The following is a 15,488-nucleotide window of genomic DNA, read 5'->3' on the forward strand; positions in this document are numbered from 1 at the left end:
TGTTTATTCCTATATATTCTCAGACTTTTCAAAGCCATTTTTCCGAGTATCTCCTTTCCTAATCTCTTCCTTTTTAGGCTTTTTTGGCTGTCTATTGCTTGTTTCAGCTGTCATCCCTTGTCTCAGGTGGCTGAGGCTAGTCCATTTGCCTTTAAATGGTTTCAACAAACTCCACCTGAGAAGCTGCTTCTGCCCTGGGGAAAATTTGAGTTAGGTGAAACAAAGGCAAGTCCTTGAGCCAATCTTCAGGGAGCCCAGACAGATCGAAACACACAACCAAGATTTCTTGGGAGTAAGATTTATCTTGCTCCCTCTGGTACCAGCAGCCTGCATCTGCACTGTGGGCTGCTGTCTTCACAGCTGCTGCTGAGCTGGGCATGAGGGATGGTAAGCAGGTAAGTTCTAATGCCATAGTACTCTCTTTCCAAAATTCAGCAGCATCTTTCTTCATTAAGCATTCTCTTGGTGGTGGTGGTTGTTTTTAATAGATTCCAGAGTTCCAAAAAACATTATTCTGACAGTTTTTACCAGACTATTCATTGCTTTTGTGGAGGGGTAGTGTTAGAGTTCTGTCCTATATTTTCAGTATCATTACTCCTAGATAGCTAAGTTTTATTATGTTTACAGCAAATAGAAGTATGTCATTTCCTTTAAAAAAAATAAAAGAGCCATGGGCCGGCCCGTGGCTCACTCGGTAGAGTGTGGTGCTGACAACACCAAGGCCCCGGGTTCGGATCCCATATAGGGATGGCCGGTTGCTCACTGGCTGAGCGTGGTGCTGACAACACCAAGTCAAGGGTTAAGATCCCCTTACCGGTCATCTTTTATAAATAAATAAATAAATAAATAAATAAAATAAAAGAGCCATAAAAACAGTAAGAGGTTCGGAACTGAAGACACTCGGGTAATTTTCAGCATATAAGTCCTTTCATAAACTAAGTCTTCAAAATAAGAATACAAGAAACAACATCAGGCCCTAGAAAATAAAAGAAACTCTAGCCTCAAACCAAAGAGCAGATTTTGGTGTGAATATAAATTGGAATAGATGTTCAACCTCACACATATTCAGAGAATGTTAACTCTCATAGTAAGGCCATTTTCAGATACTGAGAACCATTCATATTGGGCTATGTGGTATGAATTTGTGTATGTATTTTCACCAGTACTATCCTGATCTAAACAGTAATTCACAGTGCCAGGAATTGAAAACTATTGAACAATAAAAACCACAGAAACCTATGACTTATGAGAATCTGAATGGAAAAAAAATAAAAATTTCCAGGCCATTTTGGAATAATCTGGCATAGGATTTATATCCAAAATAACCTACAGTCTGAGCCAATTTGAATGAAAAAAAATCATGTATTATTTTTTCTGGGACGGGGTCAGGGTAGGGGAAGCTGGTTTGAACTCTGGGCCTCACTGTTATCAGCACTACATTTTGACTAAACTAACCAGCCAGCTAAGTGAAAAATCATGTTTCTGAATAATTTTGGAGAAAAAAACTGCCTTAGGACGTATGTCCAAAAAACTCCACAATTTGAATGAATGTGGATTAAAAAAACTGCATTTCTGTGCCATTTTGGAAAAAATTATGGTGAAGAATTTATGTCTACTTCTCCCCCCAAGATTTAGCAAATTTGGATAACCTTATTTTATACTATTTTGAAAAAAAAAAAAAAAAAGGCATCCAATTATGTCCAAAATTACATTTCTGACAAATTTGGATTAAACAAATCATCTTTCTGAACGATTTTGGAACAAAAAATTTACATTGGATATATCCAGAGAAGCCTACTTTATGAAGAAAAAACAGGCATAGGGCTGATGTCCAAAAAATCTACATTTTGGAGTGAATTTGGATTTTTTAAATCTACATTTTGGAGTGAATTTGGGGCCATTTTGGAAGATAATCTGGCACAGGATTTATGTCTAATAAATCTCGCAATGTTAGTAAATTTTAATAAAAAAGAATATTTTCTGGCCATTTGCAAAGAACAATTAGGCACGGGGCTTACTCTTCCTTCCCTCCTCCCCTTCACAATTTAAGAAAATTTGGCTAAAGTATCACATTTCTAGGCTACTCTGGAAGAAAATTCTGGCATAGGAATTATATCCAAAAAACTTCACTATTTGAGCCAATTTGACTGAAAAATCACATTTCCAGGCCATTTAGAAGAAAAATCTTTCACAAGACTGATATCCAAAAGATCTGAAGATGTGAATAAATTTGGATGAAAATCACATTTTCTGAATTATTTTAGAAGAAAAATCTGGTGTAGTACTTAGTTCCAGTAAGCCCCCAAATTTGAGCAGATTTGGATGAAAACATTATATTTCCAGAATATCTGGGGAAAAATATCTGGCATATGATGTATTTCCAAAAACCCCTTACTTGCATTAATTTGGATTTTAAGTCATGTTTCTTGTCTATTTGGGGGAAAATTTGACAAAGGAGTTTTACATTTCAAAACCTATGATTTCAATGAATTTGGATGAAAAGTGTTATTTCTAGGTGATTTTGTAAAATAACGTGGTATAGAGCTTAATGACCACACATCCTAAAATTTTCAGCAAATTTAGATGAAGACACATTTCTGGGTCAATTTAGAAAAATCTGGCATAAGAATTACTTTGCAAAGGCCCATAAAGCTTAGTGAATTTGAATGGCAAATCCTCTTTTCAAGACCATTTTGGAAGAAAAATATAGTGTGGTATTACATCCAGAAAATCCTACTTATAATGCAAAGATGGATGAAAATTTGCCTTTCTGGGCCATTTTAGAAGAAAAATCAGGCGTGTAAGGTGGGGTGAAAAAACTAAACTTTTTGAGTGAATTTGGATTAAATAAATTGCATTTTCTAGGCTGTTTTGGAAGAAAATTTTGCTGTTGGGTTTATGTTAAAAAAAAACTCCACTGATTACTTGATTACTGTAGCCTTATAGAAGGTTTTGAAATTGGGAAGTGTAAGTCCTCCAACTTTGTTTTTCTAAAAAATATGTTCTTCAACTGCCTCTTTTTAAACTAAATTAAAACTCAGGGCACTGGAACAGTGTCTTCATACTGTTTTGTTCTGCCCCTCCCCCACCAGTTAATCTTGGAGATCACACGTGTAAGTACCTGGGCATGTTCCTCATTCTTTGTTCTGCCAGTATATTGTTCTACTTGTGCATGATTGACTTTTACTTAATCAGTTCCTCTACTGAACGTTTTTTTCTTTGCTAATATTTGAAATTACTACTGTACTAAAGAGCTTATATAAATCACTTTGCACATGAGCATGTGTAGCTATTGGATAAATTCCTTTAAATGAGATTATGGGCTCAAGGGGTTTCCCACGCCTCCTACTGAAATTCACTCCATTAGAGAAAACCACATCCACAAATGATTTTCAAGACAAGTCCCTGTCTGGTTTGGGTTGAGTGTCGAAGTGCTCTGGAATGATACTCTCAAAATTCAGGAACCGTTTTATGTAGAATCTAGGAGCTACACACGTAAATCTTCCTTCGGTCTTAGAAAAGGGTCTTATAGCTATACTCTTGAGATGATCTGGGTATTACCCATGTTCTTGGTGTGAGGCCTCGAGACTAAAGTATTGCTTGGTCACAGCTGAAAAGATCAGGCCCTGGGACTGGAGTGCTGGGGACAATGCATTGGATATGTTAAGAAGGCCTCAAGATGGCAGCACCAGGGATAAAGTCTGAGAAAAGCAATAAAGGTGTTAGGGGACGATGCAGCAAGGCAACAATATGGATGTTCAAGAGCTAGGAGGAAAGAGGAGAGAAGGAGCTGTGGCAGAGGCCAAGGGAAGAGGGCAGATGCAGGTGAAGCCACATTTTCTGGAACATTCACTCCCCTCGCCTGAAATCTCTGTATGCAGTCCCTAGATTCTCTCCCCATACAAAAGACCAGACTTTCCAATAAATATACCAGTGACTTGATTCTTACGTCTTCCAAGGAAATGACTTCTTGTGGAATAGTTACAGTAGCTATAGTTATAGCTCAAGATGTCTGCTTCACTCCGTATTCCCTGTCTTATAGATGAGTGAATCAGGTATACAGCCAGAGTTACGGATTTGTAAGGAAGCAGTTTATTAGAACAAAAGGCCACAAAACATGAAGACTTGGTGTGGAGAAAGTAAACTAAGTCAAATATCCTTTGACTATTTATGGAATGCATTTTTCCACTCCTATTTCATGGAAGTGTAAAAATTGACTATTAGTCCTGGCCACCATCTTCAATTTTAAAGAGAGTAAAGGGGGTTGGAAGATTGGCCTGAACAGGCCTCAGAGTTGGGCTGGAGTGGCAGTTTATGGTGGACGGACTTCATCTTCCTGCGCCTGTTGAAGTGAGACTTCTGGCAGAAGCCTTGCCCACCTGTCTTGCACATGTACGGCTTCTCCCCCGTGTGTGCCATCTGATGTAAGGTGAGGTGTGACTTCTGGATAAAGCCTTGGCCACACTCTCTGCACACACAGAGCTTCTCTTCTGAGTGTACCCGCTTATGTGTGATGAGAGCTGACTTATTGCTGAAGCCTAGTCCACACTGCCGGCACACGTAAGGCTTCTCCCTCGAGTGTTTCCTCTTGTGCCTAATGAGCCCTGCCTGGTGGCTGAAGCCTCGCCCACACTCCCGACACACATATGGCTTTTCCCCTGAGTGTGTCCTCTGGTGTGCAATGAGGTTGGACTTCTGGCTGAAGCCTCGCCCACATTCCTCACACACCATGGGCTTTTCCCCTGAGTGTGTCCTCTGGTGTCTGATGAGATTTGACTGCTGGCTGAAACCTCGACCACAGTCCTTACACATGATGGGCTTCTCCCCTGAGTGTATGTTCTGGTGTCTGTTGAGGTGTGACTTCAGACTAAAGCCTCGCCCACACACCCCACACACATACGGCTTCTCCCCAGTGTGTGTCCGCCTGTGGGAGATGAGCGTTGAATTCTGGCTAAAGCTGTGCCCACATATTCCACACACATAGGGCTTCTCCTTTGAGTGTGTCCTCTGGTGGTTGACAAGGGTTGTCCTCTGCCTAAAGCATCGCCCACACTCCTTGCAGGCGTATGGCTTCTCCCCTGAGTGTGTCCTCTGGTGGGAGATGAGGTTGGACCTATCACTGAAGCCTAGGCCGCAATCACTGCACACGATGGTCTTTTCCTCTAAGTGTGTCCTCTGGTGTCTCACGACAGCCGACTTCTGGCTAAAGCCTTTGCCACACTCACGGCATACGTAAGGCTTTTCCCCCGAGTGTGTCCTCTGGTGTATGATGAGGTTTGACTTCTGACTAAAGCCTCGCCCACACTCACCACACATATAAGGCTTCTCGCCTGAGTGTGTCCTCTCGTGTATGATGAGTGTTGACTTCCGGTTGAAACCTCGTCCACACTCCCTGCACACAATAGGTTTCTCCCCTGAGTGTGCCTTCTGGTGCCTGGCAAGGCTTTTTTTTAGACTGAAGCCCTTCTCACACACCCCGCACACATATGGCTTCTCCCCTGAGTGTATCCTCTGGTGACTAAGCAGGTTTGTCATCTTGCTGAAGCCCAGTCCACACTCTCCACAATTGACAGTTCCAAATCCTAAGACTTCTATCCGCTTCAACAATTTGTCTGTTTCCTCCGGGTTCCCTGGATGAGCCGGGCTGGCCTCCAGCTCCACCCCTCTGAGGCTGTTCCGAGAGCTGACCGGCTGCCTCTCGGGTCGTCTGCACAATGCTCCCAAAGTCCTTTTCTTTGTCCTTCCAAACAAAGGCTTGGTGCCTTCTCTCTCCTGACCTTCAGCTTTATCACCCCAGGAACGTGGATCAGAGGCTTGCTGCTGCTTCTCCTGCTCCCCCGGGCACAGATCCCCTGGCCAGACGTGCCTTTCTGCACACCAGCATGTGAGGACCCAGGGCGGATGATCACACAGCACATGCTGTGTGGGCAATTTCTGACTGGAGAAGTCCGGAGGGCAGAAAGAACTGAGGTGGAGTTCTGGCTTTGGTTCGGCTGCAGAGAGAAAAGTTGAGTCAAAACTGAGTCCTCAGTGCGGCAGCCCAAGCAGGTCTGCATAGTCGGACGGTAAGACTCAATCCCCTGTTCTTCAAAATGCTTAAAACTTAAGTGCTACTGAACCGAGACTTCCTTTCCATGACCTGCTCTCCAGCCCATCACTACATTTCACATCTTCTGTTATGGTCCAGAAAACCCACTCCTAAGACCTACTCTATGTGTCAGACTACAGTAACATCACAGGCAGTTTTGGGTGTGTAACTTGGCCAATGTGCAAGTCTCCTCCTCCCCCCACCCGGCAATTACCTTCTAACTCACAACCATCCACACTGACGGAAAGCACATCCGCAAGCCTGTTTTGTTTTTCTGACTGAAAGAAATCTAACCACAGGACCTATGTGCAACTGTCTGTATGTCTTTCCCTATTTCCCTATGAGGAAAAAGGGACAGACTGACAAAGCAGACATCGGGACTGCATGGAGAACCCCTAGTGCAGGAAGCAGCATAGGAGAATGGTTAAAGTGCATGAAACACCTGAGCTGGGGTCTCCCCACTTATTAACAAGTATTTATTAGAGGATTACCTTATGTTAGGATTGCTACAAGGCAGTACGCTTTCAGCAATGAACAAGCACAAAGCAGTCCAGGCCCCCACTGATTTAAAAGATGCTCCCTCCTGGTGCCCATGACCTGTTAATTTAATCTAAGCCCTGTTAATTTCCACAAGCTAGTGTAAGTAAAAATCTCCCCAGCAATCAGTGTAAAAGAAAAATGTTCTACTGATAGCACCTCATGCACAGGAGATCGCCACACTGAATGCACTGTTTGACCACAACCACTTCTAGACAGCTGAAGGCAACCACTCACCAAGCAATCTGAGAAACCACGTAGAGAGCTGATGGGATCTGCCTGAACTCTTTCCTTGATCAATGAACAAACTTATTAAGCTGTGTAAATATCTACATTCTGGAATTATTCCATCCTATACAGAATGCTACTTTTCTTTTTTTTGTCTTTTGTCTTTTTCCGTGTCCGGCAACGGATCGCAACCCTCAGTGATGCCCCCGTACCGGACCGGGGACCGGCAACAGGATTGCAACCCTCGGTGTTGCTCCCGCGCCTCGCTCAGCCAGTGAGCGGGAACTGGTCTGTATGTGGGATCCGAACCCTCGGCGGGAGCGACGCCGCGCTTCCCAAGCGGCACACTTATCCAGTGCGCCACCGGGCCGGCCCCAGAATGCTACTTTTCAATCCCAATTATAATTCGCATAACCACCCTTTCCTATCACTTAGAATTTCCTGACTTTCCATTCTGCTAACTACTAAGTGAATGCCTTCCCTTCGTTTCACTGCCTGGCCAGTGAATGAGCTCGACTTCTTCCCTATCAGTAGCTCTAGTGGCCTTTACTTCAGGCTCTAATGACAGTCTGAGGATCCCCTGATCTACCCCAAGGCCCATCTCTCCCCAACCCCACACTGCGCACTCCCACACTGAGAAAGCATGCTTTCCCGGGCCCTGTGTACTTAGGGGAGCAACTGCTGCTAACTCCTTGGTTTACTTTCATACACATTAAGTCACAGTGACATGGGTAACTGGGTCTTTCAGCAGTGGAAGAAACTTCTGGGTCTGTTCTGGGTTACACATGGTGACTGTGGTTTTGATACAGGTAATAACAGCCCCATCCACCTTTATGGGAACCAAGTCTTCTGATGTATGTACACCTATTACAGCCCTAACGTCTGTGCCTGTATGGAAGGCAGCAGGCTTTTATTTAAACTAAACATAATTCAGAATTACAGTGGCCCCTTCAGAGAAATTTTAATTTTAACATGGTTTTAACATTTATATGGAGTGACAGAAGAAAAAGAAAAACAAAATTTCAATTCTCCATTGGTCAGTTTTTTCAGTTGGTCAGAAATCTGCCATTATGTGGATACTCTAGGAAGATTTAGTCGGCAGAGATTTAACACAAAATATTACCAAATTAATGAATTAGTTTATAAAGTATTTTAAATCTACAGGTGTTTCCGTGCTGATAGCTCTACAGACTAATGAGCACTGATATAAATTTAAAATTTTTAAACTCAATAATATCCAAATTAAAATAAAAGCTGTCATTTCCTCAATAGAATGTAATAAATAAATAAAAACTGAACTCCCAATGATCTCAATGTGCTTTCTGAAGGAAATCCTTCTTGCTGCAGCTGGAGCTCTAGCTCTACAGAAAAAAGTTCAGCTGTGAGTTAAGTTAGGGGCCTTGGGGGCCGGCCCGATGGCGCACTGCTACAGTGCGCCGCTTGGGAGTGCGGTGGCGCTCCCGCCGAGGGTTCGGATCCCACATACAGACCGGTTCCCGCTCAGTGAGCGAGGTGCGGGGGCAACACCGAGGGTTGCGATCCCGTTGCCGGTCCCGGTCCGGTATGGGCGCGACACTGAGGGTTGCGATCCGTTGCCGGACACGAAAAAAGACAAAAAAAAAAAAAAAAGTTAGGGGCCTTGGTTATTAGGTTATACTAAAAAAAAAAGTGAGGCATCCAGGGTTTTTAAACTATGTAAAGAACTTTATAACAGCTGTTAGGTTAGATAAGTAGAAGTAGGTAAGATAACTCCATGCTTTTTTTGTAACTAGCCTGTTTTTTCTTTTTTTTCTTTTTTTTTCTTTTTGTCTTTTTTCGTGACTGGCAACGGATCGCAACCCTCAGTGTCACGCCCGGACCGGGACCGGCAACGGGATCGCAACCCTCGGCGCTGCTCCCGCACCTCGCTCAGCCAGTGAGCGGCCGGTCTGCATGTCGGATCCGAACCCTTGGCGGGAGCGCCGCCGTGCTTCCCAAGCGGCGCACTGTAGCAGTGCGCCACTGGGCCGGCCCGTAACTAGCCTGTTTTAAGGGCTCTCATAATACCTTTCCTAAATCTAGGTCCTAGGTATAGAATAAAGAAATTGTTAAGATGTATTTTACACCTAAAACAGGACAATCTATATCCCCAATACATCTGTATTTTGGGTTTCTAAGATAGCTTCCTGGGCAATCACAAAGATTGTTCCTTGGATTTGTACAGCATTCTTCAGGCTTCAATTCGCTCAACACCATTGTGAGAGCTGCTATTTTTCTTTAAACTAAAACAAGGATTAAAAACTAAACAGACAAATCAAAAAGATAAGTTTATCCTTAAGATAATTACAGGTTAACTGCTTGTTATTAATATAAATGTTTCAGTAATCATATACTTCTCAGGTTGAGAAAAATACACATTTGTGAAAAGTAACAAAGGTTGGAGTATATGGCATTTTCTCAGCCTCCTACCAATTCTAGAATGACCACTCAGATCAGAAAATGCCCCCATATCCTCTCCCTCTCTAACATTCCTTCTGTGTCCTTGGCTAGACTTACCTCTGCTGTCCTCTGAGAGGAAGACTTTGTGTCTCCTTCCCTTTTCCCTGTTGTATCTCAAGCATTACAGAGTTGGGTATATGTCCTTATTTTGTGATGTGGCTTCCACATCATTACCTACCCTCTCTACACTTTTAGGATCACCCACAAGCCTCTTGATTTCACACCCTTCCCTGAAGACTTGATCACCTGGCTCACATCCTCTCCACTTCAATCCTTGCCACCAATCTCAGGGTGGCCCACAGGGATGACCCATTGGCTGACATTCCAGATTCTCAGCAAAACTGACCTTACTCCTCCTCACCAGGCACTTACACCTGGGACACTGCACAATCTTCAAAGTCACTCCTGTGCACATTCTCTTCTGATACAACCTTTTATTCTTCCTTCTGGCTCACTTTGCTCAAGAATCACAACCATGCTGCTTTCCTGACTGTACTCAGGGCTCTAGTCCATGACCTTTCTCCTCACACCAGTCCCTCATCTTTACTTCTTTCTTCATACAACTGATCCAATGGAATTATATGTCCAACTGATATTTTATTGAACTGTATATTCAGCTGAGAGTGTATGAAACTGCTACAGTGCCCTCACATGGATGCTGTCATGAACTGAATTGTGTTCCCTCAAAATAACAATAACAAAATAATAACCAAAAAATAACAATACAAGAATAAAAAACAATACAGATAAAAACATACAATAAAACAATATTGTAGGGCCAGCCCCGTGGCTCACTCAGGAGAGTGTGGCGCTGGTAGCGCCAAGGCCGCGGGTTCGGATCCTATATAGGAATGGCCAGTGTGCTCACTGGCTGAGCTTGGTGCGGACGACACCAGGCCAAGGGTTACGATACCCTTACCGGTAAAAAAACAAAGCAAAACAATATTGTATTAGATGTATTAGGTATTATAAGTAATCTAGAGATGTTTCAAAGTATACAGACAGATGTGTATGGGTTATTTGCAAATACTGGTCCATTTTATATAAGAGACCTGAGCATCCTTGGATTCTGGTATCTGGGGGGAGTCCTGGAACCAATCCCTAGTGGATACCGAGGGACGACTATATTTGGAGACAGGGCCTTTAAAGAGGTGATGAAGGTTAAATGAGGTCATAAGGGTGGACCCTAATCCAATATGACTGGTGTTCTTTTAAAAAGAAAAAGAGACAACAGGTGTGTGGAACACTGTGAGAAGGCAGCATCTGTTAAGACCAGGGGTGAGGCTCAGGGCAATCAAATCTGACACCTTGATCTTGGACGTCTAGCCTACAAGAAGTATGAGAAAATAAATACCTGTGATTTAAGCCCCCAGTCTGTGGTATTTTGTGACGGCAGCACAAGCTGACTGATACAGATGCTTCACTTTCTTCACCCTGACCTCCTCCTTTCCTGCAACTGTAGTAACACACTTACACACCTGCCTCACAGTTAGCCCCCGAGTAAGTCCTGTGCAACTTACCAGTTATTACAGTAAATATGAGCGGGCCAAAGTCCCTATTAAAAGACACCACCATTTGGTTTGTTATAAAATGCAACAACAGCTACATGCTTCTGTTTAAAAGCAAAACACTCAAATCACATTCTTTTTATTTAAAATAAAAGGATGAACAAAGCAATACCATGCACAAGAAAGTGGGGTGCAAACACTAACAAGAAATAAAGAGAAAGGTAAAGGAAAGAATATCACATAGAACAAAAAGAATTTTAATGTTAAGGACTTCGTTAATGAATAAGAAAACTGTCACGAATGTTTATATACCTAATAGTACACTGAAGTGAAAGATAAGCCAAACACTTAGAAACAAATGGAGAATTTGACATAAATTACAATAACTGTGGGGAGTTTTATAACTCTAGTAGATGAGTAATATGGATATAAACAACTTGAAAACCAGGAATATTATATAAGCTATATTCTCTTGATTCTAAGACACAATTAATTGTAAGGCTCTATCTTCAATTTAATAAAACTGAGAGGAGCAAATTTCTTACCCAGAAAAAGAAAACATATACTTCTTTTCTGTGCTCAAAACATCTATAAACTTGTCAAAAGAATTCAAAAAGTTAAAACACACACACATAATTCCTTAGTTATCAATACCTCTATCATTTAAAAATAATGCAAAATAGACGGGCCGGCCCGGTGGCACACTGCTATCGTGCGCCGCTTGAGAGCGCGGCGGCGCTCCCGCCAAGGGTTCGGATCCCACCGGTTCCCGCTCACTGGCTGAGCGAGGTGCGGGCGCAACGCCGAGGGTTGCGATCCCGTTGCCGGTCCGGTACGGGTGTGACACTGAGGGTTGCGATCCGTTGCCGGACACGAAAAAAGACAAAAAGGAAAAAAATAAAATAAAATAAAATAATGCAAAATAGAAAAAAAATTCTCAGTAGGCCCGTGCTCTACCCTCTCCAATTCTATTCCCACCGTAGACTTTGATGATCACATAAACATACTGATAAACACTCTTTCACATACTTTTCTCTCTCTCTTTTTTTTTTTTTTTTTAAAGATGACCGGTAAGGGGATCTTAACCCTTGACTTGGTGTTGTCAGCACCACACTCACCCAGTGAGCCAACCGGCCATCCCTATATGGGATCCGAACCCATGGCCTTGGTGTTATCAGCACCGCACTCTCCCGAGTGAGCCACAGGCCGGCCCCCCCCTTTTTTTTTTTTTGACAAAAAACTGTGTAATATACACTGTTCTGCAACTTTTTCATTTAGTAATATATCCATTTAGTATCTGGATTATTTTGTTAAAGAAGGTAAAGGAAAATTTGCTTATACTTAATGAACAGATAGAAAATCTCATCACAAAAACAGAAAACTGGTAAAACTAAAAGAAAATTACAGAACTGAAAAAAAATACAACATCTGAAATGAAAAATTTACTGGCCAGAGCTTAACAGCATATTGGAGAGGATAGATGAGACAGTAAACCTGGAGATAAATCATCCAATCTGAAGAACAGACAGAAAAAAAAATATTTAAAAATATGGACAGGCTCAATAACCTGTGGAACAATACAGAAAGGACTAATACACATGCAATTGTAGTCCTAAAAGGGGAGAGAGAGAATGGGACAGATAAAAACATGTTAAGGAAGGGCCGGCCCGGTGGAGCACTGCTACAGTGCGCTGCTTGGGAGCGCGGCGGCGCTCCCGCCGAGGGTTCGGATCCCACATACAGACCGGTTCCCACTCACTGGCTGAGCGGGATGTGGGCGCAACACCGAGGGTTGCGATCCCGTTGCCGGTCCCGGTCTGGTACGGGCGCGACACGCGACACTGAGGGTTGTGATCCGTTGCCGGACACAAAAAAAGACAAAAAGGAAAAAAAAAAAAAAACCATGTTAAGGAATAATGTCCTTAAGGCAGTTGCATCATAGTGAAACTGCTTAATACAAAAAAAGAAAAAAGAAAACTTTGAAAGTAGCCAGAGGAAGTAGAGATAAATTATGTTTGGGGTAACAATGATGCAAATGATAGCTGACTTCTCATCAGAAGCAATGGTAGGCAGAACAATAGAACAGTATCTTTAAAGTGATGAGAAAAATAAAATAATCAATCTAGAATTCCATATTCAGTGAAAACATATTTCAAGAATGAAGGTGAAAGGACACTTTCAGAAAAAGAAAACATAAGAGAATACATTGCCACCTGCAACACAAGAAATGCTAAATGAAGTCCTTAGGGCTGAAGGAAAATGATACTGGGGAAACTCAGATCTTCAGGGAAAAAAAGGAAGTGAATAGAAAATGGTACATTATCTGCATAAGTATAAAAAGACTATTTTTTCTCTTCATTAAAAACAATTCGGGCCAGCCCGTGGCTCACTCGGGAGAGTGCGGTGCTGATAACACCAAGGCCACGGGTTCGGATCCTATATAGGATGGCCAGTTCGCTCACAGGCTGAGCGTGGTGCTGACAACACCAAGCCAAGGGTTAAGATCCCCTTACCGGTCATCTTTTAAAAAAAAAAAAACAATTCATATGAGTGTTTAAAACAAATATTTTAACACTGTATTAGGGAGTGTGTAATGCAAATTGACAACTACAGAATAAAGGATGTTGGGAGAAGCAGGTAACTGGAACTGTGCAATTGCAATGCTCTCACATTTTATATAAAGTGGTACACAGATAGGTAGAATACAAAAAGTTAAGATCATAAATTGTACTCCCTTAGCAGAGGGGTCAGCAAACTTTTCTTAAAGATAGTGAATAGTTTAGGCTTTGAGGGCTAAGAGGCAAAATTAAAGATATTATACACATATTTATATAACCATCAAAAAATATAAAAGCCATACTTAGCTCACAGTGTTTTTAGAATTTCATTTCAATTTTTTGATTGGCTTTTTAGTACACCTTCCTCCCACTGGGCTTGCCTTCTTTCTCTAGCTCACTCAGTTTTTTTTCAAGTTCTTGGCTGATCTTCTTTAAAAACAGGAACAAGAGGGCCGACCCCGTGGCTCACTTGGGAGAGAGCGGTGCTGGGAGTGCAGTGGCACTACCGCTGCGGGTTCAGATCCTATATAGGGATGGCTGGTGCGCTCACTGGCTGAGCGCAGTGCGGGCGACACCAAGCCAAGGGTTGTGATCCCCTTACTGGTCACAAAAAAACAAAATAAAACAAATAAACAAAAACCAGGAACAAGAAAGAAGCCCATAAATGTGAAAGAGAACTGGGTGAGCTGAAGACAAACCCAGCAGGAGAAAGAAAGGATTCCTCATGGAGCAAGGAGACAAAACACCAAGAAAGCCCCTCACCCCAATGAAGATGAGCATCTGGAAGGGAGGCTGAGCCAGGCAATCTAAACAGCAGTCCAGGAGGTCAAGAGAACAGCTTCCCCCCAGCACCTGAGCAATGCCTCCTCTCTCCCAAGCCTCTCAGCTGTTGACAGCCCCATGTCTCACTTGCCCTGTGTTCTCCCTCACCTGGACAGGTAGCCGGTGGACATTTTCTCTCCTCTCTCCAGGTCTCCTTCCCTTGCTCCAGCTGGGTGATGAGTTTTGGTTTAGAAAATGGAATTCCTGCTCACAGAAAAAGAAAACAAGGTGACTGTAGGTTATGGGTTCAAGGGCTCACTCAAGACTTCAGAGCCAAACTCAGTGGGGAACTTTATTTATTTATTTATCTTTATTTTTTGACCGGTAAGGAGATCTTAACTCTTGACTTGGTGTTGTCAGCACCACACTCTCCCAAGTGAGCCACGGGCTGGCCCTCAGTGGGGAACTTTAAAGGATGGTACAAAGACATAAGAATAGTGGGCTCTTGGCAATGGAAGGGATGAGTGGGGAAGTAGAACTCTGATGAAAGCACACAGATTCTATTCCTTGCTGGGTGGATGAACACCTCTCTCATTTAAAATAAGAATTTATTTAGGAAGCACACACCAGCCTGGGGGTAAAGGTCTACTAATGCAGAGTACCACACACACATATACACACAAACGTATCTACCCGTTTTCAACTCTACAAAATCAGTCCTTCCTTGGGGAAACAGGGAACACAATATCTTTGCTTTTCAGTCCAACCCAACGGCCAAGTCAGAAATCAAGATGGCTGCTTCAGGCATAGCCCCAAATTCCCAGCAGTAAGAATGCCAAGTACTAAGAGATACCATGCTTACCCAGTGAGACCAGGTTACTGTAGTTCTCCAGCATCACCTCCCTATACAGGGACCTCTGAGCTGGGCTCAGCAGCCTCCACTCCTCCTGCGTGAAGTCCACAGCAACATCCCTGAATGCCATGTGTGCCTGTAACACAAAATATAGCCCTGCTCATCCGGGAGCCAGCCTTGCCATGGCTCAGGTTGAGGTTCACCTGAAAGCTGCCCTGGCAGAGGCAGGTGAGATATCTAGATCCTACCTTTGACTGTGACCCTGACACCATGCATTCTAAGACCTTTAACCCTGTCTCTATCCAGCCAGCAGTATTTGTAAACCTACACATTCAGGGTCCTAAGTGGGCTGTTTGGGGTATACAAGGACACTTCAACAAGTTCATGGAAAAATAGAATTGAAAGATAATATGAATCTTTCCATGAACTTTTTTTTTTTTTTTTTTTTTTTTTTTTTTTTTTTTTTTTCTTTTTCC

The 15,488-nt window shown here is 42.8% G+C and overlaps 1 protein-coding gene across 2 annotated transcripts in view; it reads right to left on the minus strand.

Annotated features, from left to right (window-relative positions):
- Positions 1-4,069: 4,069 nt before the first annotated feature.
- The window catches only part of ZNF133 (zinc finger protein 133), a 27,802-nt gene continuing 16,383 nt past the window's right edge, over positions 4,070-15,488 (minus strand). For both annotated transcript variants that reach the window (XM_008585217.1, XM_008585216.1), the window contains exons 2-4: positions 15,022-15,148; positions 14,328-14,423; positions 4,070-5,993 (exon numbers count right to left, since the gene is read on the minus strand). In XM_008585217.1, coding sequence (XP_008583439.1) covers positions 4,246-5,993; positions 14,328-14,423; positions 15,022-15,142 — 1,965 coding nt within the window. In that variant the 5' untranslated portion in view covers positions 15,143-15,148 and the 3' untranslated portion in view covers positions 4,070-4,245. The remainder of the gene's footprint in view (positions 5,994-14,327; positions 14,424-15,021; positions 15,149-15,488) is intronic.

This window comes from Galeopterus variegatus, unplaced genomic scaffold (assembly GCF_000696425.1).
Source record: "Galeopterus variegatus unplaced genomic scaffold, G_variegatus-3.0.2 Scaffold3499, whole genome shotgun sequence".
In the NCBI taxonomy this organism is placed as follows: Eukaryota; Metazoa; Chordata; class Mammalia; order Dermoptera; family Cynocephalidae; genus Galeopterus; species Galeopterus variegatus.